The sequence below is a fragment of the Dromiciops gliroides genome, chromosome 1, assembly GCF_019393635.1.
Source record: "Dromiciops gliroides isolate mDroGli1 chromosome 1, mDroGli1.pri, whole genome shotgun sequence".
Lineage (NCBI taxonomy): Eukaryota > Metazoa > Chordata > Mammalia > Microbiotheria > Microbiotheriidae > Dromiciops > Dromiciops gliroides.
In genome coordinates, this window is record NC_057861.1 from 489,218,244 (window position 1) to 489,241,961 (window position 23,718).

The 23,718-nt window shown below is 38.3% G+C and overlaps 1 protein-coding gene across 1 annotated transcript in view; it reads right to left on the reverse strand.

Moving 5' to 3' along the window:
* The window catches only part of GLIPR2 (GLI pathogenesis related 2), a 60,842-nt gene that overhangs the window by 24,158 nt on the left and 12,966 nt on the right, over nucleotides 1-23,718 (reverse strand). Inside the window, exons 2-3 of the mRNA XM_043979195.1 lie at nucleotides 18,819-18,927; nucleotides 18,413-18,516 (exon numbers count right to left, since the gene is read on the reverse strand). Coding sequence (XP_043835130.1) covers nucleotides 18,413-18,516; nucleotides 18,819-18,927 — 213 coding nt within the window. The remainder of the gene's footprint in view (nucleotides 1-18,412; nucleotides 18,517-18,818; nucleotides 18,928-23,718) is intronic.

The window sequence follows — 23,718 nt, forward strand, 5'->3', positions numbered from 1 at the left end:
TTGAGCTCTTCCAAATTCCTCTCCAAATAACTTTATATGATGCCTCAAAATAAATTCTGGAATGACAGAACCCACAAAAGGACAGGGTGAAACAATTTTCCAGTCTAAGATAACTTAGAAGGTTGGCAAGAAAGTTAAGAATGGAGCACAGTGCAGCGGAGGCTGCACCAGCATAGGTCGTACCCCAGCAAACCAGCAAAAAGCCCTGAAGTTGACTGAATCATCTGCAGTAGTGTGACTTCCAGTGCTCTCAGCACACAGATGATAAGGGGGTCAAATAAGTGATCAGAAGGAGATTACAGGGGTCCCTTTGCTGGCACTGAGTGCAGGACTCTTTTGATTACTCTTGGATCCAGGGCATAGCCCTGAATCACAATCCTAAGGTAAATAGGAACATTAGCATACCAGAGCTTGTGGCCATAGGGGATCGGGGACCCTTGTTACAGTTCCAGGGTGGAAAAGAGTGCTTGTGAATAACCAGAGACCATAGCACAGGTCAGAAGAGTAGTAAACACACTTTTCCTTGGATCATATCACCCTGAAAGATCTAAAACCTTATAAACCCCCAGAACCAACTCTGAAAACAGCTGCACAAAAACTTGGGACAGTATAAAGTTAAAATTCAAGAAATAGGCTGAGAAAATGTGCAAACAACAACAAATCTGACTATAGAAAGTTACTATGGTGACAGAGAGAAGATTAAAAAAAAATTCAGAAGAAGGTAACAAAGTCAAAACTGCTACATTCAAAGCTTCAAAGAAAAATAGGGATTGGTCTCAGAATTCCTACAGGAATTCGAAAAAGGATTGTAAAAAGCATATAAGAGAGGTAGAGGAAAAACTGGAAAAAGAAATGAGAGCAGTGGAAGAAAAACATGAAAAAAGAGTCAAAAGCTTGGTAAAGGAGGCACACAAAAAATACTAAAGAAAACACCACCTTAAAAAACAGAATAGGCTAAATGGTAAAAGAAGGCACTTCACCTCTTAAAGAGAACTTCTTAAAAAGCAGAGTTGGCTAAATGGAAAAAGAGGTATAAAAATCTCACTGAAGAAAATAATTCCACAAAAATTAGAACTGGGCAAGTGGAATCTAATGACACCATGAAACATTAAAAACAATTTTAAAAAGTCAAAAGAATGGGGAAAAAAAGAAGAAAATATGAAATATTTCATTGGAAAAACAACTGACCTGGAAAATAGATCAGTGAGAGATAATTTAAGAATTATTGGACTACCTGAAAGCCATGACCAAAAAAAAGCAAAAAAAAAAAAAAGAGCCTAGACAAGGCAAGGAAAACTGCCCCAATATCTTAGATCCAGAGGGTAAAATAGAAATTAAAAGAACCTACTAATCTACTCCTGAAAGAAATCCCAACAACGAAAACTCCCAGGCAAATTACAACCAAATTCCAGGGCTCCCAGTTCAAAGGGACAAAATTTCAGGAAGTCAGAAAGAAAAAATTAAAATACTGCGGACCAGGGGCAGCTAGATGGCGCAGTGGATAGAGCACCAGCCCTGGAGTCAGGAGTACCTGAGTTCAGATCCCGCCTCAGACACTTAACACACACTTACTAGCTGTGTGACCCTGGGCAAGTCACTTAACCCCAATTGCCTCACTAAAAAAATACTGTGGACCCAATATTTAGTATCACACAAGCTTCAGTGGCTTCCATGTTAAAGGAGCAGAGGGCTTAGATTATGATATTCCAGAAAGCAAAAGAGCTAAAATTACAGCCAAGAATAACCTACCCAGTAAAACTGAGTATAATCCTTCAGGAGTAAAATGGATGTTTAATGAAATAGAAGACTTTCAAGCATTCCTGGTAAAAAGACAAGAGCTTAATAGGAAATATGACTTTTACATATAAGATACAAGAGAAGCATAAAAAGGTAAACATGAAAGAGAAATCATAAGGAATTCAATAACGTTAAACAGTTTACTATATGGGAAGATGATACACATAACTCCTAAAAATATTATTATTATTATTAGTGCAATTAAAAGGAGTTTACATAAACAAAGAGTATTAATGCAAGTTGATTATGATTTCAAAAAAATGATGGGGTAAGAAAGGAGGAAGGGAGAGGTAGAATGCGGAAAATTTTCTCACATATAATAGGTACAAAAAGAGCCTTTAGAGTAGAGAGGGAAATAGGAATGAGGTGGAGTGGAAGGCAATGTTTAAACCTCATTCTCATCTGAATTGCTTCAAGCAGAGAAGAATATTTATACATACTCAGCTAGGTTTAGAAATGTAACTTATTAAAAAAAAAAAACCCCAGAAAAAAGAAATGTAACTTATCCAATAGGGAAATAGGAGGGGAAGGAGATAAGAAGAAGCGGGGAGGAGACATTAAAAGAAAGGCAGTGCTTAGAAACAAAATAGACTTTTGAGGAAGGAAAGAATAAAAAAAAAGTGGAAAAAATAAAAGGAAATGGGATAGAGGGAGATACACAGTTAGTAATCATAACTGCAAATGTAAATGGGATGAGCTAATCAGTAAAACAGATACAGATAACAGAATGGATTAGAAACCAGAATCCAATAATATGTTGTTTTCAAGAGACAAAATTGAAACAAAAAAATACACAGAGTTAAAATAAAAACTAGAGCAGAATCTAATATGCTTCAGCTGATCTAAAAAAAAAAAGGTAGGTAAGGCAATAATTTCAGACAAATCAAAAGCAAAAATAGGCTTAATTAAAAGAGATAATCAAGAAACTTTTGCTAAAAGGTATCCTTGAAAATGAATTGATATAAAAAAATTTTTATAGGAAGTTTCTTCCTTATTTCTCAAACATATACTGAGTATGGAACTCAGTTAAATTTGTAAAAATTAGAGCTTTTCATTCCCCAGCTGATAAATGGTCAAAGGATATGAACAAGCAATTTTCAGAAGAAGAAATCAAAGCTACTTTAAACATATTTTTTAAATGGCCTAAATTACTGTTGATTAGTGAAAGGCAAATTAAAACAACTCTGAGGTACCACTTCACACCTATCAGAAATGACAAATGCTATAGGAGATGAGGGAAAAATTAGGTACACAAATGAATTGTTGGTGGACTAGTGAACTGGTCTAACCATTCAAAACAATGTGAAACTATGCCCAAAGGGATATAAAGCTGTGCACACCCTTTGACCCAGCAACACCACTACCAGGTCAGTATGCCAAAAAGATTAAAGAAAAAGGAAAATGACCTATATATACAAAAATATTTCTAGCAGTTATTTTTGTGGTGGCAAATACTGGAAATGGCAGATAGACCCATCAACTGGAGAATGGCTGAACAACTGTGGCATATGATTTTGATGGAGTACTATTGGGCTATAAGAAATCACAAGGGCAGGGTGCATGGTTTCAGAAAAATATGGTAAGAAAAGATGCAAAGTGAAATGAGAAGAACCAGGAGATTACTATGCACAATAGCAGCAATGTTATAATAATGATTAACTGTACTCTGATCAATTAATTCCAAAGGACTCCTGATGAAAAAATGCCATCCACCTCTAGAGAGAGAACTGATGAACTCTGAGTACAACCTGAAGTATAATTTTCTCACTTTATGAAATATGAAATATTTTTTGCAGGATTTCACATGTATAAAGGACATCATATTGCTTGCCTTCTCAGTGGGTTAAGGAAGGGGTGGAAGGGAGGGAGAGAATTTGGAACTCAAAATTTAAAAAGAAAAGAATGTTCAAAATAAATAATAAATTAAAACCATATAAAAGAATGAAACAGATCAGAGACTTTCCTTCATAAGGAAAATTTACAATTTAAGAAGGTATTTTGGTACTATACAATGTATAAACACATCAAAGCTGAGAGTGAATTCTGATATCTCAAAGGGATTATGGAATAGTGTGGTAATATGTCTTAAGCAGGACTGCTAGGTGGTGCAGTGGATAAAGTTCTGGGCCTAAAGTCAGGAAGACTCATCTTCCTAAGTTCAAATCTGGCCTCAGACACTTACTAGCTGTGTCACCGTGGGAAAATCACTTATTAACCCTGTTTGCCTCATTCTCCTCGTGTGCAAAATGAGGTAGAGAAAGAAATGTCAAACCACTTTAGTATCTTTGCCAAGAAAACAAAAAATGGGACCATGAAGAGTCAGACATGACTGAAAATGAGACCAACATGTCTTAAGCAACTTACCCTATTCTTTTCTTGGTCCTGTTAAATCTTTCTTCCTTTAAGCTACTAAATTATTAAATATATACTTTGAAGAATCAGAATCAGAATCAGAATTTTGGAGCTAGAAGAGACCTTAGGATCCATCTTGTTTAGTCTCTCACTGTGAAGGAAAAAATTTGGCTCAAAAAGAAAGGTAATTTGTCAATGTTTACATTGGTCTTAGACATTTTTTTCCTCCTTATCCATCCCTCAGTTCCCTCAGGCCTCTTCTAGTTTTAACATTTAAGATAACATAGCCAGTTTCACATATATATTTTCCAGTTATAGTGTCTTACAAAGCAATTAGAAATAATACCTGATAATTCTGGTAAATCTATCATAGGATTATATCTTTAGAGCTAGAAGGGATTGTATAAGTCTTGACTCTAATAACTTTATTTTACAGTTGAAAAAAACTGAGGCCCAGAGAGGTTTAGTCACTTTCCCAGTTCTTCCTGAATCCAAGTCCTGGACTCTATCTATGATACTATGGTGCTTCATCAAATTGTATTTTAGTTTGTGGACACAGCTCTATCACAATTGAACCTGCAGAACCTTCCACTTTGCAGACAGGGGCTGGGTAAAGCAACTATATAGTGTAACGCCTATATCTATATTGCCCAGAATCAATCAGCATCTAGATCATGCAAAGCTAAGGCCAATGATCAGACCCTGTCATAGGTCAGATTGCTCGGGGCCCACAGAATTTGCAGTTCCCTGTCCTGAGCTGCCCCTAAGATCCTTGACAACATAGCACTCAATACACAGAGAAAGCAGTGGCAGGACCCAGATAATACAGATTAAGACCATACAAGGCCCCAATATTCCCTCCAGAAGTAAAATGAGCCTGGAGCTAACACAAAGTACCAATTCAGGAAGTAAGGCTAGAAGAAAAATAAACAAAAAAAGACTGACAACAATAAAGAGATGTGTAAATAGGGGCTTCTATGACACAAACTCCCCAAAAGACGTCTACAAGCAAAATATCAAACAAAACCACAGAAATCAAGTAGGATTTCTGGAAGAAATGAAGCAAGATACAAAGAGTATAAAAACAAGTGTATGATAAATGAAATGAGAGTTCTAATGGAAAGAACTAAAAAAGAAATGAGAGTTATAGAGGAAAATACTTGGAAGGAAAATTATCAGGTTAGGTACAAATCCTTACCTAAGCAACAAACCCCTTGAAATTTTAATAGATCAAAAAGACATTAATGACTAAGACAACAAGAAATATTAAAACAAAATAAAAAGACTGCTAAAAACAGAATAAAATGTAAGGCATCTCTACTATAAAACATAAACAGTCTGAAAAACAAGTTTTGAAGCTTTAATTTAAATAATGCTTTAACTCTTTATTCTTGCTTCTTTTAAGCTGAATCAGGATTCCAGCTACAAGCATCATGGTTATCTATAATATGAATACTTTATTTAATTTTTTCTTTTACAATTTTCATTTTTAATGTTATGTTATTTCATTTTTCCTTTTCTGCTCTAAATTTTCTGTTACATTGAATACACTATCTTTACTGTTATTATGGGAAGATTTTTTGTGGGCTGCTAAATCTGACTCATTGCTTGTTGAACTTGACACATAATTTTGTTACTAATGAGTTACACTTTTTTTCTCATATTATTGTATTTGCTTTCTTTCTTACTGAAGGTTGCAATTTGATTATATCATGCTTTTGAACTCTGATTCTAGTTTTGGTTTTCTTTTATTTTGCTATTATTTTTGTTCTGCATTAGGATTTTCAGTGGCTCCATGTAGTTGTCACCAATACACATGCTGTCCTACTGCCCTCTGTTACATATGCATATGAACACATTGACAGTACTGAGTCAAGGAGCTTTATTTAGGTGCCTATCAGTGTACAAATAGAATGTGATTGTAGCTAATTTCCATATTAAATGCTTTGTCAATTAGTTAGTACAGAGGTGGCCAAACTCTCTGGAATGCTAGCTGAACCAGATTTAAAATGTAACTGGGAAATACTTAACAAAATAAATAAGAATGCAATCCACCATCTGTTGTTCAGTCCTGTCTTACTCTTCATGACCCCATTTTGGGATTTTCTTGGAAAAGATACCAAAATAGTTTGCTGTTTCCTTCTCTAGCTCATTTTATAGCTAAGGAAACTGAGGCAAACAGGGTTAAATGACTTGTCCAGGGTCATATAGCTAGTAAGTGTCTGAGGCTAGATTTGAACTCAGGAAGATGAGTCTTCCTGATTCCAAGCCCAGTGCTCTATCCACTGCACCTAGTTGCCTCAAATAAACAATGTTAATTTGTGATTTTCTAAGTCAACATGCTATAGGCAGGGATCCCTTTCTCTCTTTTTTTTTGTTTTTGTTTTTGATCCTTTTCTCTTTAACACCATTGGCTTAGAATGCTGATTTGTAGTATCACCGTAGTATTAGACTACATTGCTAGTTCCATTTTAAATATTGACCATATTTAATATTGTCATTATAAATAAACATTTTGAAAATACAAATATTTCATTGCAACATATTGTCATTTGATGGGCATACATATCAACAGGGCACTACCGATATTCAGAGTGTTATTGTTGGTCAATCTTTTTCAGTCATGTCTGACTCTTCCTGACCCCATTTGTGGTTTTCTTGGCAAAGATACTGGAGTAATTTGCCATTTCCTTCTCCAGTTCATTTGACAGATGAGGAAACTGAGGCAAATAGGGTTAAGTGACTTGCCCAGGGTCACACAGTTTGTGTCTGAAGCCAGTTTTGAACTCAGAAAGATGAGTCTTCCTGACTCCAGGCCTGGCACTCTGTCCACTGTACCATATACTGCTGATTTTTTTTAACAGACCTTGGGTATGAAATACAGGATATTACAAAAAGTATTAAAGGACATAATAAGAAAGTTTGGGGGACACCATCGACAATTTATAGTGGAATGAGAACTGAAGTATGTGATGTGTAAAATGCCAGACTCATTTGATCATTTAAAAATTCCTGACAAAATCTATGTAGGAGACATTATTAAATAACCAGTTTGCCATCCAAAATGATGACAGTCTGCACAGAAATGGCAACATTAATGAGTAAAGGAGGTCAAACTACCCTGAAGTTCAGATAAAGAATTAGATCTACAAGGAAACTTACCAGAACAGGAAATTGAGGCAAGATTCTTATCATCAGAATCAGACAACTCATCTGTGGCTGAGGCTGATGCCATATTATATCTATGCAGGAAATGAAATTCTTATTTGTTCAAAGAGGGAGGACTAGTTTCCCTAGGCCATGCAGAGGAGTACCTCCCTTAAGAAAAGAGCTCAGTCGGGGCAGCTAGGTGGCGCAGTGGATAAAGCACCGGCTCTTTGATTCAGGAGTACCTGAGTTCAAATCCGGCCTCAGACACTTAACACTTACTAGCTTGTGGACCCTGGGCAAGTCACTTAACCCCCAATTGCCTTACCGGAAAAACAAACAAACAAACAAAAAAACAAAACAAGCAAAGAGCTCAGTCTCCTACAGGAGAGAGCGTTCCCTGGGCATCAGGGTGGGGCCTAAACTTACTTTGGTTGCCTGTGAGCTGGTCTGAAATTAAGAGCCTCAATAAAGACAAACTCTACCTGGGCCCAAGGGATGCACTTTCTCCGGAAAGGACACTTGCCTTTCCAGAGAAAGGACTCGATAAAGGTCTGGATCAAGAGGATGTGGGAGTATAGGGGGAAGTAAAGCACTGGCTCTGGATTCAGATGTGTGACCTCTTGTCAAGTCATTACGCTATCTCGGGCCTTAGTTTTCACTCATGTGTAAAATGATGGTTGGGTTGGACCACATACATCCCCTTCCAATTCTAAATCTTTGATCTTATATATTCTACAAGGCTGGCAATCATCTGATAGGGGCAACATGAATTGTTAAAAGAAAGTATCAGAGCCCCTACATTTGAAGAGCTGCCAGCTCTAAAGTAAAGAAGCCTTGAGCTCACATATCAGAAATGCTTATGAACCCTCTAGTATTTCTGTAGCTGTAGCTTAATGGGTGAGATGGTCTTACCTAGTTTGGCAATATGACTTGGTACAGAGAGAAACTGCCAGTCAATTTATTTATGAATTATTGAAACTGGTAGCAAGAGGAGTGATAGTCCCTGCCAAAAGCAGATCTGACAAAACTGACTTAAACTACCAAAGGACTATGGGATTTGGCTTGACTGATAAGGCAATGAAATAGTCACTGACTTGTAACAAATTGACAGACTGTGTGAAAGCACTTGAGCAATTGGAAGGGGGACCATGAGATAGCTCACTGCAAAATTTCAAGCCCAAGAATCTTAGGTACTTCTCAGACTGACACAAGAACAATGCTATCAAGAGAAAACCATGAGGTATCATGGCCTTCTATTACAGCTGAAGAGAAAATGGTCATGTGCAGGTTGCACATACCTGTAAGGAGGACACATACAGTGTTGGTACTGCAGATGCTAAGGTCTACAGGAAATAGAAAATATCAGGAAACAGGAAGATACTGGGAAATAGAAGGGGAAGGTAAAGGAATAAGCATTTATATGGTGCCTGCTATGTGCCAGGCACTGTGCTAAGTGCTTTATAAATATTATCTCATTTGATCCTCACAACAATCCTGGGAGGTAGGTGCTATTATTTATTTCCATTCTACAGTTGCCGAAACTGAGGCAGAGAGAGGTTAAATGACTTGTTCAGGGTCACAGCTATTAAGTGCCTGAAGCTAGATCTGAACTCAGGTCTTCTTGTCTCCAGGTCCAGTGCTCTATCCACTATACCATCTAGCTACCACGAAATAGCAGTAGTAACCATGACCTCATCATATTCCTTATGGGTCTCTCTCATCTGGACACATAGGACTGAACATAAGGAAGAATAAAAAATGTAGACTCCACTGCTGTCCTGGTCAGAAGAGCACAAGTGATCACTGTGTTCTAGTTGTTCTATGAAGGGTTTCAATTAATCAATCAATATTTATTAAGTACTTACTGTGTGCCAAGCACTATGCTAAGAAATAGAGATAAAAAGAGAGGCAAGAGATACTCCCTGCCCTCAAGGAGCTCATAATGTAATGAAAAACAATATAATTACCGTTTTTGAATTGGCTTGGACTTGGAAGACAGAATAATAAAAATTACCCATTATGGTAGAAACAATATTCTAACCCTTCTCCCCAGGCAAATTAGAGTACTTCTTGCTAAAAGATTTGAGACCTTCCTTAAGACTTGGTTGGCTCAGGCAAATAAAGGATGTCATTTCTTCCTCCCTTAAGTACAAGGCAGCCCCAAGAAGCTCCAGGCTGGCTCTCTGATGCTTGGCTAGTGGAAGGTGATGGGTACAGGGAGCTTTGCTCATCTGCATTAACTTGAGGTACCTTTGATAGCTATCTTTGTTGAATGTCTTTCTCTTACTATGGCTGAGCAAATCTCTTTTTTCTTATTTCCTGAATAAACCTATGAGTGTCTCATATAGCATCTAACCTATCAGGGGAATAGCCCAAGTCAGGCCAGGCACAGAATTCCTGTTTGAAATATATCACAGTAAGTAGAAATCATTCCAAGAAGTTGCTGGTATCAACAGAGAAGAAGACACCTTGGTTCTGGCATGACTATGTTTTATAACAGAATGTTAGCACTAATTGGTACCAATTTTAGTATGTCCAAGATACTAGTGAAGAGGCAGTATGGTACAGTGGCCAGAAAGCCACTGATCCTGGGCAAGTCACTTAGTCTCAAACTATATCTTGCCATGTTCATGGGGGATCCAGAGCCTATTACATCTATATCCTGTTGAATATGTTAGGTATACCGACACAAGATATGTAACATTCCTAGTACATATGTACAATGCCACCAAGAATGATCCCTAGCCTTTACACCCAAGCCGCTTGTGTTTGGGCACTATACCTCCTTACTGACATGTACGTTGGAGTCTCTGAAGATGGAAAGACTGCAAATATTCATAACCAGTACATCTCATCACCTAGCCACATTTCAGCTCAGAAGAGCTTTGACAGAAACAAATGATGCCAAATGATCATGCCAAAGTTTATTGTCAAGACCTTCAACAAAGAGACAGTTTTGCTAAGAAATCTTGGTGTGTATGAGACACACAAGTTAACTAATCACCAGGAAAACGATTTCACACCTAGAGATAAATAGGTGTGATAGTGCTAAAATGTATCAGTATTTCCCTGACATCGTTTCCCCTCCTCTCCTAACATGGGGAGGCCAATGACCCTCCTCCTAATCTAATCCTTAGGGATTAGCCTTCCCTAAAGAGAGACAAAGTTATTGGGGCCTAATCAGTCTTGGATTAGCTTCCTGGTCACCTAAAGTCGTAAGAAATCCCAGCTACAGGCAGCTGGGGCCCCTCAGACTTGGTGGATTTCTGAAGACCCCTTCAGTCATTCTGTCCTTCATGGTGCCTAACTTGCTCTTATTCCTTTCCATATGGAGACACGGGGAAGTGGTATCCAGAGAATCTAAGTGCTACTGTAGCCTTGCTCTGTTAGGGCAAAGTAAACCTCCTTTCATTCATGTTCAATAACCTGTGAGTGTTTTATTATATTCCAACAGTGAACCTGAAATGAGAAGGTAAGGGACCCCTCCAACAGTGGGCAACTTGCTAGTTAACAAATTAGGCCGGGAGACTGGTTGATTTGTTTCAATCATGTTCGATTCTTCATGACTCCTGTTTGGAGTTTTCTTGGCAAAGATACTGGAGTGGTTTGCTATTTTCCTTCTCCAGATCATTTTACAGATAAAGAACTGAGGCAAACCAGGGTTAAGTGACTAGCGTAGGATAACAGCTAGTAAGTGTCTAAAGCCAGGTTTGAACTCAGGAAGATGATTCTTTCTGACTTCAGGCCCAGGACTCTATCCACTGTGCCACACAGTAGGGGTCACTGATAGGGTCATGTATAGACAATTTACAATTCACTGTGACCACTTATTGCCTTTAGGTGAGTTGGTTAAACTCCCTTATGAGCAGATAGAGACCGATGGACATTTAACCCCACTGAACTCTAGGTAGGAAAAAAAAATTGTCAGCTGAGCAGGATGTTTGATCCAAACAATAGCTCAGAAACAGACATTTCAAGTAAAAAACAATTGGTGTACTGTCACTCAACTACTAGTTCAAATAAGGGGACAGAACAGAACCCAGAGCCACCACCTTTTCCGTCTAGAACTGCAGCTAAAAGGACTCCTAGAGGAAAGCCACGTAGCAGTGTAGTAGCATTGACAGCTAGTCTGAGTCCTCCACAACTAGTTCATGCAGAGGTGGAAAGACCAACAAATGATAGGTCAGAGAACTATGTCCCTTTTATCAGTGGCCAGACTAATAATTATATTACGGGGGAAATTGTAAAACAAGCAGTCAGGTGACATTTTTGATGCTTTCCTCTGAAATGTGTCCCTTATATGCAAATACATGTCTGTTAATCTACATTCTAATTATTGCATGTTTTGAATATACTTCTGTTTTATTTCCTTGTTCATGCTATTTGCTTTGTTACATCATGCATATATTGTGAATACATTAATTTAACTATTCATAATTTTACTTGTTATTGGTATAAACACTGCTGTTTTTACATATGCCATTACTTTATAGTCCTACTGATATTAATATTGTTTTACTTTTGTTTTGCTATTATGCTTGTGTTCTTTGTATAAGCATGCACTGCTGTGACATATGTATATACCTGTCCTCCATGTAAATGAGACCTTTAGTCACTGAAGTGTGAATAGTCCTATGTCTATTACATGTACTATTGATGTATATTTCCTGTGAATTGTATTCTGAGGTCCCATCTGGGATGCTGGTTTTCTTAGGAGTGGGTCTTTATTTTGATATTGTCATGGGTAATTCCAGGTGCCACTTGTAGTATGGCTGATTTTGTAAGGAAGGGCAAAATTTCTGATCAAGGGATAAGAAGTACCCAATGTCTGTCCATCTGAGGTCCTGAGAGCCATGGGGCTGTGAGATTGTTGTTTGTCCTTCATTTTCTTTCTTTCTTTTTTTTTTTTTAGTGAGGCAATTAGGGTTAAGTGACTTGCCCAGGGTGACACAGCTAGTAAGTGTTAAGTGTCTGAGGCCGGATTTTAACTGAGGTACTCCTGAATCCAGGGCTGGTGTTCTATCCACTGTGCCACCTAGCTGCCCCTGTCCTTCATTTTCAAAGGTGACTGTGAGATTGTTGTCTGTCCTTCATTTTCTTTTTTTGTTTTTTTTGTTTTTGTTTTTGTGGGGCAATGGGGGTTAAGTGACTTGCCCAGGGTCACACAGCTAGTAAGTGTCAAGTGTCTGAGGTCAGATTTGAACTCAGGTACTCCTGAATCCAGGGCCAGTGCTTTTTACACTGCACCATTTAGCTGCCCCCTGTCCTTCATTTTCAAAGGTGACTGTGAGATTGTTGTCTGTCCTTCATTTTCTTTCTTTTTTTTTTTTTTTAGTGAGGCAATTGGGGTTAAGTGACTTGCTGAGGGTCACACAGCTAGTTAAGTGTTAAGTGTCTGAGGCCGGATTTGAACTCAGGTACTCCTGACTCCAGGGCCGGTGCTCTATCCACTGCGCCATCTAGCTGCCCCTGTCCTTCATTTTCAACGGTGACTGTGAGATTGTTGTCTGTCCTTCATTTTCAAAGGTGACTGTGAGATTGTTGTTTGTCCTTCATTTTCAAAGGTGACCAATAACATCATGGGGTGATATCTCGACTCACATGAATTGGGTTTAAGTGAGGCAGAGTTGCACAAGTCATCAGCCTCACTTTCTTCCAGAGTCATCAAAGTTTAGTGGCAAGACAAAAGTCAGGGCAACTGACAATGGCCCAGGATGACCTTGGCATCTTCGATGCCTGACCAACCTCTAAGCACTCCATAGCACTTGCTTCAGCCGCCTTTATGGATGTTGGAACAAGTTGTTTTCATCTGCCCATTTTGCTGTGGGAAGTCTTCACGTGCTTAGGGTAGACACCTACTAACTCATCAACTGGTTTGAGGCTCATTGGTTATCCTCAACCAGGTTTAGCTTGTCTGCTGAAATGTTTTACTATAGCGTGGCTGTTGCGTACTACAGCTTCTTAGAGCCACAGGTGAGAATGCCAAGTAGACACTACAGGTGGATGAACATCTCTGAAAAGGCCTCAGCAAGCCCTCCCGCCCCAGGTACTAGCAGTGCTTGAACACCCCATCCATCTCTGTGAGACTTTATCATGAAAAGGAAGCCTCTTCTTCCATCCATTTTGGAGGAAGTAGCTAAAAGCTCCCAAGAAGAAATAAGGATATGCAAGAGAGCTGAGAGGTGGTCAAGGGGACTGAGAATATTCTCCTACCACAATGAAGGAAAGAGACTGGAGCAATAACAGACTGTGGAGTCCAGGAGGCTGCCACTGGCTGGCTCCCCTGCTACCCACTCTATACCCAAGTGGCTCAACCATAGGGGTTACTAGAAGCTGAGCGGTCATCAGCTCTTCCTCATCTTGATGGGGAGACAGGAGGAGTTCCTGAACTGAGCACTGCCACTGTGACTGCTGCTAACTCTGCTACCAATGCCACCATCAGGTGTGACATCCGGGACTCCCTACAGCCACCCAAGAAAAGGCAGTAGCTGGGAACTACAAATGGTTAAATTCCCCTTCCTTTCAGGGAGAGTGTATATTTGTTTGAAAGGTTATCTGTTTCTCTAAAGTTTATAAATTATATTATCTTTTACCTAGTCTGGCAGCCAGTGACACATTGCATGTAGTGCTGGGCCTGGAGTTACAAAGACTTGAGTTCAAATCTGGCCTCAGACACTTATGAGCTATGTAGCCCTAGGCAAGTCACTTAATCTCTATTTACCTCAGTTTCCTGAACTGTAGAATGGAGATTAATAATAGCACCTACCTTTCAGGCTGTGGCCATCAAATTAGATAATATTTGTAAAAAATACTTATACTAAGTGCCTGACACTTAGTAGGCTCTATATAAATGCTTATTCTCTTCCCCTCCCCTCATATCTAGAAATTGGTATTACGATAAAACCAAAAGTAACACAATGCATTGTTGATCTTGATGTATTCTGTTTGCTCAAGGGCAAGTTACATTTGGCTACATAGAGAGGAAACTCTCTTTTAAAATTGTTGGAGTTTCCCAACTGTAGGTTAGAAATGAGCCAAAAAGACTTGACTGACAAGTAGCAATATAACTGCCCCCAAAGCAGGGAAATAAGTCATGTGAATCTGTCTGTAATAACATACATGAATGAGCAGTGTACAGGGGACAGAGGCTTGCTAAGAAAAAGCTTTCTCCCAGAGCTGCTCTAAGGGAGGTCATTGTTCCATCTGTTTCAAGGAAACTCTTCCTCCCTGGAATGGAGTTGCTGGTAGCTCTATCCCCTCGAGAGTGGGAGTCAAAGAGAGGGAATAGCCAGTTTTCTTCTTAAACCAAACACCTCCAAACTTCCACCATTTTACACTAACGATGTCTAATTTTACTTCAAAATATGATTTCATTTTCTTTGACATGAATATAATGCCAGTATTGCTCTTAATCAACCATTATGGATGCCTCTTAAACCCACAAGTGGAATAAAAAAAGGGAAGGAGAGAGGAAGAAAAATAATTTACTGAGAATAGGCAAAAATGTCAAAATAGAAGAGGGTTAAAGATAATTCTTGGGAATACAGATTTGCCTGAGGAAAAATAAAGTGAAAGGGCAAGGGCAGTGGGTTATCAGGAAGGTAAGTAGTGCATCCATGAGCCCCTAGAATGCGAATAGCTATATGCATGTCATGGAATAGCTTGAAGTCCAATGCTTATAACTTAAGGAATGTCTACTGAAAGCTCTCTAGGCCTGGAGAGACCACTGAGCAAACCACAGAAAGTGTTTTAAAGTTTAAAGCAGGGGTTCTCTACCTGGGGTCCATGAATATAATTTCAGGGAGCCCATGAACTTGGATGAGAAAAAAATTACATCTTTATTTTCATTTACCTCTAAATGAGATATAGCATTTCCTACAATTATTTAAAAACATTTTTTTTTTCTGAGAAGAGGTATATAGTTTTTAACAGATTGCCAAAGTGATCTCTGACACAAAAATTTTAAGAACCTCTTTTCCAGGCAGTTTCAGAAGACAACATCAAAGCTACTAATAATCATAAAAAAAATGCTCTAAATTGGGGCAGCTAGGTGGTGCAGTGGATAGAGCACTGGCCCTGGATTCAGGAGGACCTGAGTTCAAATCCAACTTCAGACACTTGACACTTACTAGCTGTGTAACCCTGGGCAAGTCACTTAACCCCTCACCAAAAAAAAAAAAAAATTAAATTAAAAAATGCTCTAAATCTCTACTGATTAGAGAAATGCAAATTAAAATAATTCTGAGGTACCACTTCATACCTATCAGATTGGCTAATATGACAGAAAAGGAAAATGGCAAATGTTGTAGGGGATATGGAAAAATAAGAGCACTAGTGAGCTCTTGGTGGAGTTGTGAACTGACCTAACCATTTTGTATAACAATTTACAACTCTATGCCCAAAGGGCTATAAAACTGTGCCTACCCTTTGACCCAGCAATATCACTACTAGGTCTGTATCCCATAAGAAAAGGGAAAGTACCTATATGTACAAAAATATTTCTAGCACCTTTTTTTTTTTTTTGTGGTGGCAAAGACTGGAAGTTGAAGGGATGCCAATCAATTGGGGAATGGCTAAATAAGCTGGGGCATATGATTGTGCAGGAATATTACTGTACTATAAGAAATGAGCAGAATGCTCTCAGAAAAACCTGGAAAAACTTCTATGAACTGATGCAAAGTGAAGTGAGCAGAACCAGGAGAACACTACACAGTGTAGTAACAGGAAATTTGTATAATAATTAACTATGAATGAATTAGCTATTCTCAGCAATACAATGATCCAAGACAATTCTGAAGGATTTATGATGAAAAATGCTATCCACCTCCAGGGAAAGAACTGATGGAGTCTGAATGAAGACTGTGGCATACATCTTTTTTACTTTCTTTTTCTTTTTTTTCCCCTTCTGGTCTCTGTTTTATTTTGCAACATGGCTAATATGGAAATATGTTTTGCATGAGTTAGGAGAGGAAAGGAGAGGGAGAGAATTGGAACTCAAAATTTTAAAACACAAATGATAAAAAAAATTTTTTTAATGTATTTGAGAAAAAAAACTTTAAAAAGTAAGCCCTGTTACAATGGAACCAATAGAAACTAATAACTCCATGAGATACCTAGAAACAATAAAACAAAATAAAAAGTAAGCCCTGTTCTAAAGTGCTTTGTAAACTATTACATGCTGTATGAATTACTACTTTTTTTTTTAATAAAGCAGAATGCAGGGGTAGCAGTAACTCCTGGTTAACTTTTACAAATGTGGCAGATATTTCTCATTCCCACTGGATTCACTTCCTTCCTAGGGCCTGATTTGAGGGATTTCTCCAGGTGGCCAGATGTTTCCAGAAGCTCCTTTTCCCACCCCTTTCAGGAGTTCCATGCTGCTCAAGGGCCTCAAGAGTTCTAGGTTAGAGTGGAGGTCCCAAGACTAAGGTGTACAAGTAGTGTAAAGGTGGTGCAGGTGGTGTGAAGGGGAAGGAGGATTAGGTTCCTAGCTTAGCTCTCTTCCCACAGAGAACAGTCCCAGTTCCAAGTCCAAAATCCCCCTCAGGATCAAGTCTCAGGTACCCTGGCTTCTCAGGGTTTCTATGCCAAGATGGCTGCTTACACCATCCTGTCTGAATTTTTTTTTTTTTGAGTGGCAATGGGGGTTAAGTGACTTGCCCAGGGTCACACAGCTAGTAAGTGTTAAGTGTCTGAGGCCGGATTTGAACTCAGGTCCTCCTGAATCCAGGGCCAGTGCTCTATCCACTGCGCCATCTAGCTGCCCCTACACCATCCTGTCTGCAATCCTGGCTCTAGGTATCAAGGTCACCATGGTTCAAACTCCCAGGTCTGTGGTGGAGATCACCTCCAGTACCTGAAACTGAGGGAAAACAACACAGAACAGAAATACACACTTCCAGGCCCATTTCTTTAAGCCAGGAGTAATAGGGAGAAAGCAGGGGAAAGATTTTCCTTCCTCTCTCACCACCTCAGTTCATAGCTTCAGTGCTGGATGAAGCAGATAGGGTCCAAAAAGGGCAGTTCAAAGATGGCAGAAAGCATGTGAAATGTTCAGTTACTCCAGTTTTAAAGACTCAAGTGGACAATCAAAGGCAGCAATATATCCCCCACTCACCTGGTAGGGTACAATGTAGGCTACGTGTTAGGCCAACTAGGCATTCTCAAAAGGTTCAGTAGGGGTACTCCAAGCCAGAACTGGATATGCCCAGAGAAACCTGGGCTACATAAATATTTATATATGTATGTATGTTTGCATATATATATATGTGTATACAAAACATATATATATATATGCATATACTCACACATATAAAAGCATGCAAACCAATTTAACAACAAAATATCTTCCTCCCCAAAATCAATAGAAAGTGCCTCTCAAAAAGAGGAAATAAGCTTTAAAACAAAATAAAACTCAATAAGCCCAATAAACATGCTATCTTATTAAGAGTATAATTAGAGGCCCTAAAATAACTTTTTGATTTCAAATCTCTCTGACTTTGGTGACTGAAAGAGGAAAAAGGCTTCTTTTCCTTAATGAGGGAACTTCTGATTAAAATATTGCAGTTTTCAAAATATTTAATAGTACTCAATATTATTCTGAGTAGTTGTAATTCAATTCTACAAGAGCAGGTAGGTAAGTCCAAATAACACTTTTACGTGGTAAATGCTTTTCATGTGCTGCTCTCAGTTTGGTTAACAAATACAAGAATGGGTAACAGGGCTATGCCAAGAACAAGCCTTGGGGATGCAATTTAAAGCATAGGGTTTGGGAATAGAAATGGAAGAGGTAGGTGGAGGAAGTAGACGAGATAAATCAGATGGGAGGGGGGAGAGAAAAGGTTTGTATTTTTATATGAGGAGCTGGATTGTGGTTCCAAGTGTGTACAAATAGATTAAAAATAGAGTAGGTGAGATATAATTCAGTCCAGGAGGGCATGTATGAAAAAACAAAAACAAAACTCAGGTGTAAATCAACTTTTAGGGGGAAAAAAACCAGATCAGATTTATAAATATATACAGCCCACAAAAAATGAAGTAGGTAAATTTCAGAGATAGGAATTTAGAATCTAATAATTCCGTCAAGAGAGTATGAAAGAACCAACAAACATACCTGGTTGATCATAGGAAGCCCATGCTAGATTTTCTCCACAATTTCCCCTACTGGATTCTGAGCTATGTTTGAGAACCTTTGTAGTAGCCAGTGCATCTGCATACCTAGCAAAGAAACTCACAGCATTTACTAAAATTATAAGCAGAAATGAATGAACCTTAAAAAAAACTTCCAAATGCCCACCTTGCTTACATCTAAACCTTGAAAATGTATTGTCACAAAATTCAATTTATTTAAAAAGCAAACTTCCTCCTTAATGTTAAAATGACACTAAGAAAAGAGCACTATAACAGGAAATGTTATGACAAATCTCAGACAACAATCACACAGGATCCTTAGGTGCTAAGTTCTTTCAAAAAGGCGGAACAAATATTTAAAAATCTCTAAGTGTTAAAAACTGACTCACTGTTGTGCTTCATGGTTCAATTTATTGTCCAGTTTTATCGGGGGGCAGCCATGCTTCCGTCTGTAGTCATTGTGAGCTCTTAACATATCTCCAGCAAACTCCTTTGAAGCTAAAACAATTTAAAACAATGAAGCATTCCATTAAATACTGTTAACAAGAAGTAAAAAAAAATACCATAACCAAAATGACTAAAGTAGTGTCATAAGAATTGGAGACCTAACTGACATCTTAGGATTTCTAGTTCAGAAGGATAAGCATTTCCCTCTCTCAGCCTTGAGAGGGTTTGGGGATTATTATAGTCTTTGAGCTAGAGAGTAGAAATGAGAGCTAGAGAAGGGAAAAGGGAAGAAGCTCAAGAGCTGTGTAGCAGCTGCAGCAGTGATAATAGAGTTAATTTCCCTAGCCCCATCCAGGACTTAATGAGCAAAGCAGTAAAGAATCACTGTCACAGGGGCTACAGGAGAAGAAGAAAAAAAGGAGTGAGACTGAGTTGTGACAAGATTATCAACTCTTACAAGCACCTCTGAATATTAAATTTAGTCTAAAGCCACCATTTTTACCCATTTTTGCAAAGATGGAGGAAGTTCCAAGAAACTGACTGTTGCTTTTCCAACTTACCTTTTTGGTGCCTTTTATAGACAACATACTACTCTATACATTTATAGACATCATCCAGTACTCTGCTCACTTCTTTACTCAAATGTTGCCAGTAACCTGAATTTGCCTCAAACATAAAGAGCCCAAGGGTTAAGATAGAGATAAACCTAAATTTAAAGCAGGACCAGAAAACAGGGAAAAAAATTTATAGACAGTTCCTCACATAAAGATATCATATCTCAAATCTATAAGAATGTGAGTCATTCCCCAATTGATAAAAGGTCAAAGAATATGAACAGGCAGTTTCCTGATGAAGAAATCAAAACAATTTATAGATATATGAAAAAATACTCTAAATCTCTACTGATTAGAGAAATGCAAATTAAAACAACCTTGAGATATCATTTTACATCTACCAGGCTGGCTAAAATGATAGAAGGGGAAAGTGACAAATGTTGGAGGAGATACAGAAAAATTGGGACCTTAATTCATTGTTGGTGGATCTGTGAGCTGATCCAACCATTTTTTAGAGCAATCTGGAATTATGACCAAAGAGTTGTTAAATCGACTATACCCTTTGACCCATCAATACCACTCTTAGAATTGTTTCCCAAGATGAATAGGGGAAAAGGAAATTATTCCCTACATGTTTTAAAATAGAATTGCTTCCCAAGATGATTAGGGAAAAAAGAAATAAACCCCTACATCTACATGGTTTTTTTTTGTTGTTGTTGTTGTTGTTGTTTTGGTGAAGCAATTGGGGTTAAGTGACTTGCCCAGGGTCACACAGCTAGTAAGTGTTAAGTGTCTGAGGCCGGATTTGAACTCAGATCCTCCTGATTCCACAGCCAGTGCTCTATCCACTGTGCCACCTACCTGCCCCCCTACATGTTTTAAAATTTTTATAGCCACTCTCTTTGTGGTGGCAAAGAATTGGAAATCACAGGGATACCTGTCAATTGGGGAATGGCTGAATAAGTTGTGGTATATGATTGAGATGGAATACTATTGTACTTTAAGAAACAATGAGTAAGGGGCAGCTAAGTGGTACAGTGGATAAAGCACCGACCCTGGATTCAGGAGGACCTGAGTTCAAGTCTGATGTCAAATACTTAACACTTACTAGCTGTGTGACCCTAGGCAAGTCACTTAACCCCAATTGCCTCACCAAAAAAAAAAAAAAAAAAAAAGAAACAATGAGCAGGATGCTCCCAGAAAAAACCCCAAAAGACTTATATGAATCGATGAAAAATGAAGTGAGCAGAACAAGGAGAACAGTACAGAGTAGCAATGAAATTGTCTGATGATCAACTATGAATGACTTAGCTATTCTCAGCAATACAATGATCCAAGACAATTCTGAAAGTTTTATGATGAAAAATCCACTTTCAGAGAAAGAACTGATGGAATCTTAATGCAGATTGAAACACACTTTTAAATTTTATTTTTCTTCTTTTCTTTTCTTTTCTTTTCTTTGCTCTGTGTTTTCTTTTGTAACATAGCTAATATGGAAATATGTTTTGCATGACTGCACATGTATAATCCATATCAAAGTACTTGCCTTATTAAAGAAAAAGGAGAGGGAGGGAATTTGGAATTCAAAGATTATAAAAAACAAATTGTTTTTACGTGAAATTGAGAAAAAATAAAAAATATTCTTTAAAAATATATAGATACAAAAAATATATATATAGATACACATGCAATCTGGAAATCACCTTCACCTTGAAATGGTACCTTTAGTTGGCAGCATGGCTCATACCCCCTAAACCTAACTCAAAAAATTTAAAGGCTACTTCTCTTCAAGAGATTATAGATGGAGAAATACTGAAATGGTTAAGTGATTGAAAGCATTAGAGCCTGGCTTTCCCCTTCCCACACCTCCTCAACAAAGATGTAGAGTGTACCAGACTGAATTTTGATTAGGAAAGACAAGAAGAAGTCACAGTGAGGCTTTTCCCTCTCCCATCCAGGGCAGCTTAGGAAGACAGAAAGAGAGAAATGGGCAGGTAGTTTGACCAGGAACATGTGGCTCTGGCCACAGTCCCATAAGGGAACATTCTAGTACCCAGGGACTCAGAAAGGGCCAAGGTAGGGCACCAGAAAGAGAACCCAGGGATCCCTGAATAAGTACTAGGTGCAGGAATGAGTGCTATCTGGTAGCACCCATGGATCACATGGATCCAGGGCAGAGAAAAATGTCCTTGAGGAATATATGAATATTAAACACATAGCACATAGTAGCCATGTGTCTCTGATCCCAGGAGCAGAGCACAATATCCCAGGCCAAAGAGGAGCCAGCAGTTCTGTTACTCTGAATCCATAGAGCCTCCCAGCAAGTGGCAGTTGGCTGAAACTTCCAACTAGAAGCAAGCCAATGGACTCAAACTTGGATCAGGAACTTATTGGTACTCAGACAAAGAGGGCAATGAACAGACTTCTCCCCAAATTACACTACTTTGGGATCACTGCAAACTTTCAGGCTCTCAGCCAGAGCGGTGAAAGAAGCAAGGGTCATAAGAAAATAAAAGTTCAAGCCAGACATTTCTCCCTACCCCCTCTTGCCAAACCCAATAAGTGTGCAGAGCCCAGCACTAACATAAAGTCTAAAGATAAGAAGTCTAAAGATAAGAAGCCAGCTGGTGAGTGAGCAAACAAAAAAAAGAATCCAACCACAAAGGGCTACTATGGCAACAGGGAAGCTCATGACACAAACACAGAAGATAATGACAAAAAACCCAAACAAACAACAAAAACCCTACAAGCAAAGCCTCTAAGATAAATGTGGCTGGGACACAAGTCCAAGAAGAATTCCCAGAAGATTTAAAAGGAGTTAGAAATTATTTAAAAAACCAAATGAGAGCAGTATAGGAAACAATGGGGAAAAAAGAAGAGTTAGGGAAGGAAGATACAAAAAGAGAACAGTTTAAAGAGAAGTACAAAACTTCAGTGAAGAAAATAACTCCTTGAAAATAAGAACTGGCCAAATTGAGGCTAATAACTCCACAAGATACCAAGAAATAATAAAACAAGTCAAAATATTGAAAAAAATAGAAGAAAATGTGAAATTCTCACAGGAAAAACAACTGACTTGGAAAACAGATCTAGGAGAAATAACTTAAGAATCATTAGACCACCTGAAAGCCATAAACAAAGGGGCTAACTACCATTATTTCAAGCAATCGCAAAAGAAAATTGTTCTGCTATCTTAGAACCAGAGTGCAAAGTAAAAATTGAAAGAATCTTCCAGTCACCTTCTGAAAGAATCCCCAAAATGAAAAATCCCAGTAATCTTAAATCCAAAATTCAGAGCTCCAAGGTCAAGGAAAAAATACTCTAAGCAGTTAAGCAGTCAGTATGAAAGAATTCAAGTAGCAAGGATCTACAATCAGGATCACATAAGATTTGGCAGCCATCACCACAAAGAGTAGAGAGCTTAGAATATGGCATACTAGAAGGCAAAGGACCAAGAGTAATCTACCCAGCAAAACTAACTATAATCCGATGGGAAAAAAACCAGACCTTTAATGATATAGAGGACTTCCAAGCATTCCTGGAGGAAAGACCAGAGCTGATTAAAAAAAGTGACAAACACAAGAGTCAAGAGAAACATTAAAAAGGTAAACATGAATGAGAAATTATAAAGGACTAAACAAGTTTAAACTGTTTATATTCTTATAAGGGGAGATACATGTAAACCCTCAGAACTTTATTATTACTAGGAACCATATCTTATAAATGGGGTGCACAAAGAGGTATTTATATAAGGAAGGGATAGCAGGAGTGAGGGAGTATATGTAGTTGCACCATCCTCTAATCTGAACTGATTAAAGGAGAGAAGAATTAATATACACACAGTTGAGTATAGAAAAACATCTGACTTAAGAAGAAAATAAGAAGGAAAGGGATTAAGGAAAAAGTGGGGAACAAGGAGGGTAGATTAAGGGGAATCAATAATCAGAAGCAAAAGAGATTCTTAAAGAAGGGCATGGAAAAATAGAGAAGGATAAGTATAAGAAAATAGGATGAAGGGAAATACAGTTTAGCAACTGTGAATGAGAATGGGATGAACTTTACCATTAAATAGACAAGTATAGCCAAATGGTTTAGAAATGAGATTATGGCTTCCTTTTCAGAAATGCTGTCTAACAGAACTTTAGTTATTATAATTCAACACTAGTAAAGGTAGAATTTAAGCTGGGTCTTGATATACAGGATTCAGTTAGGGAGAAAGGTATTTGAAGTAGGGGAATAGACAAATGCATTGAAATAGATACAGAAGTAGGAATAAGTAAGGCCAGCC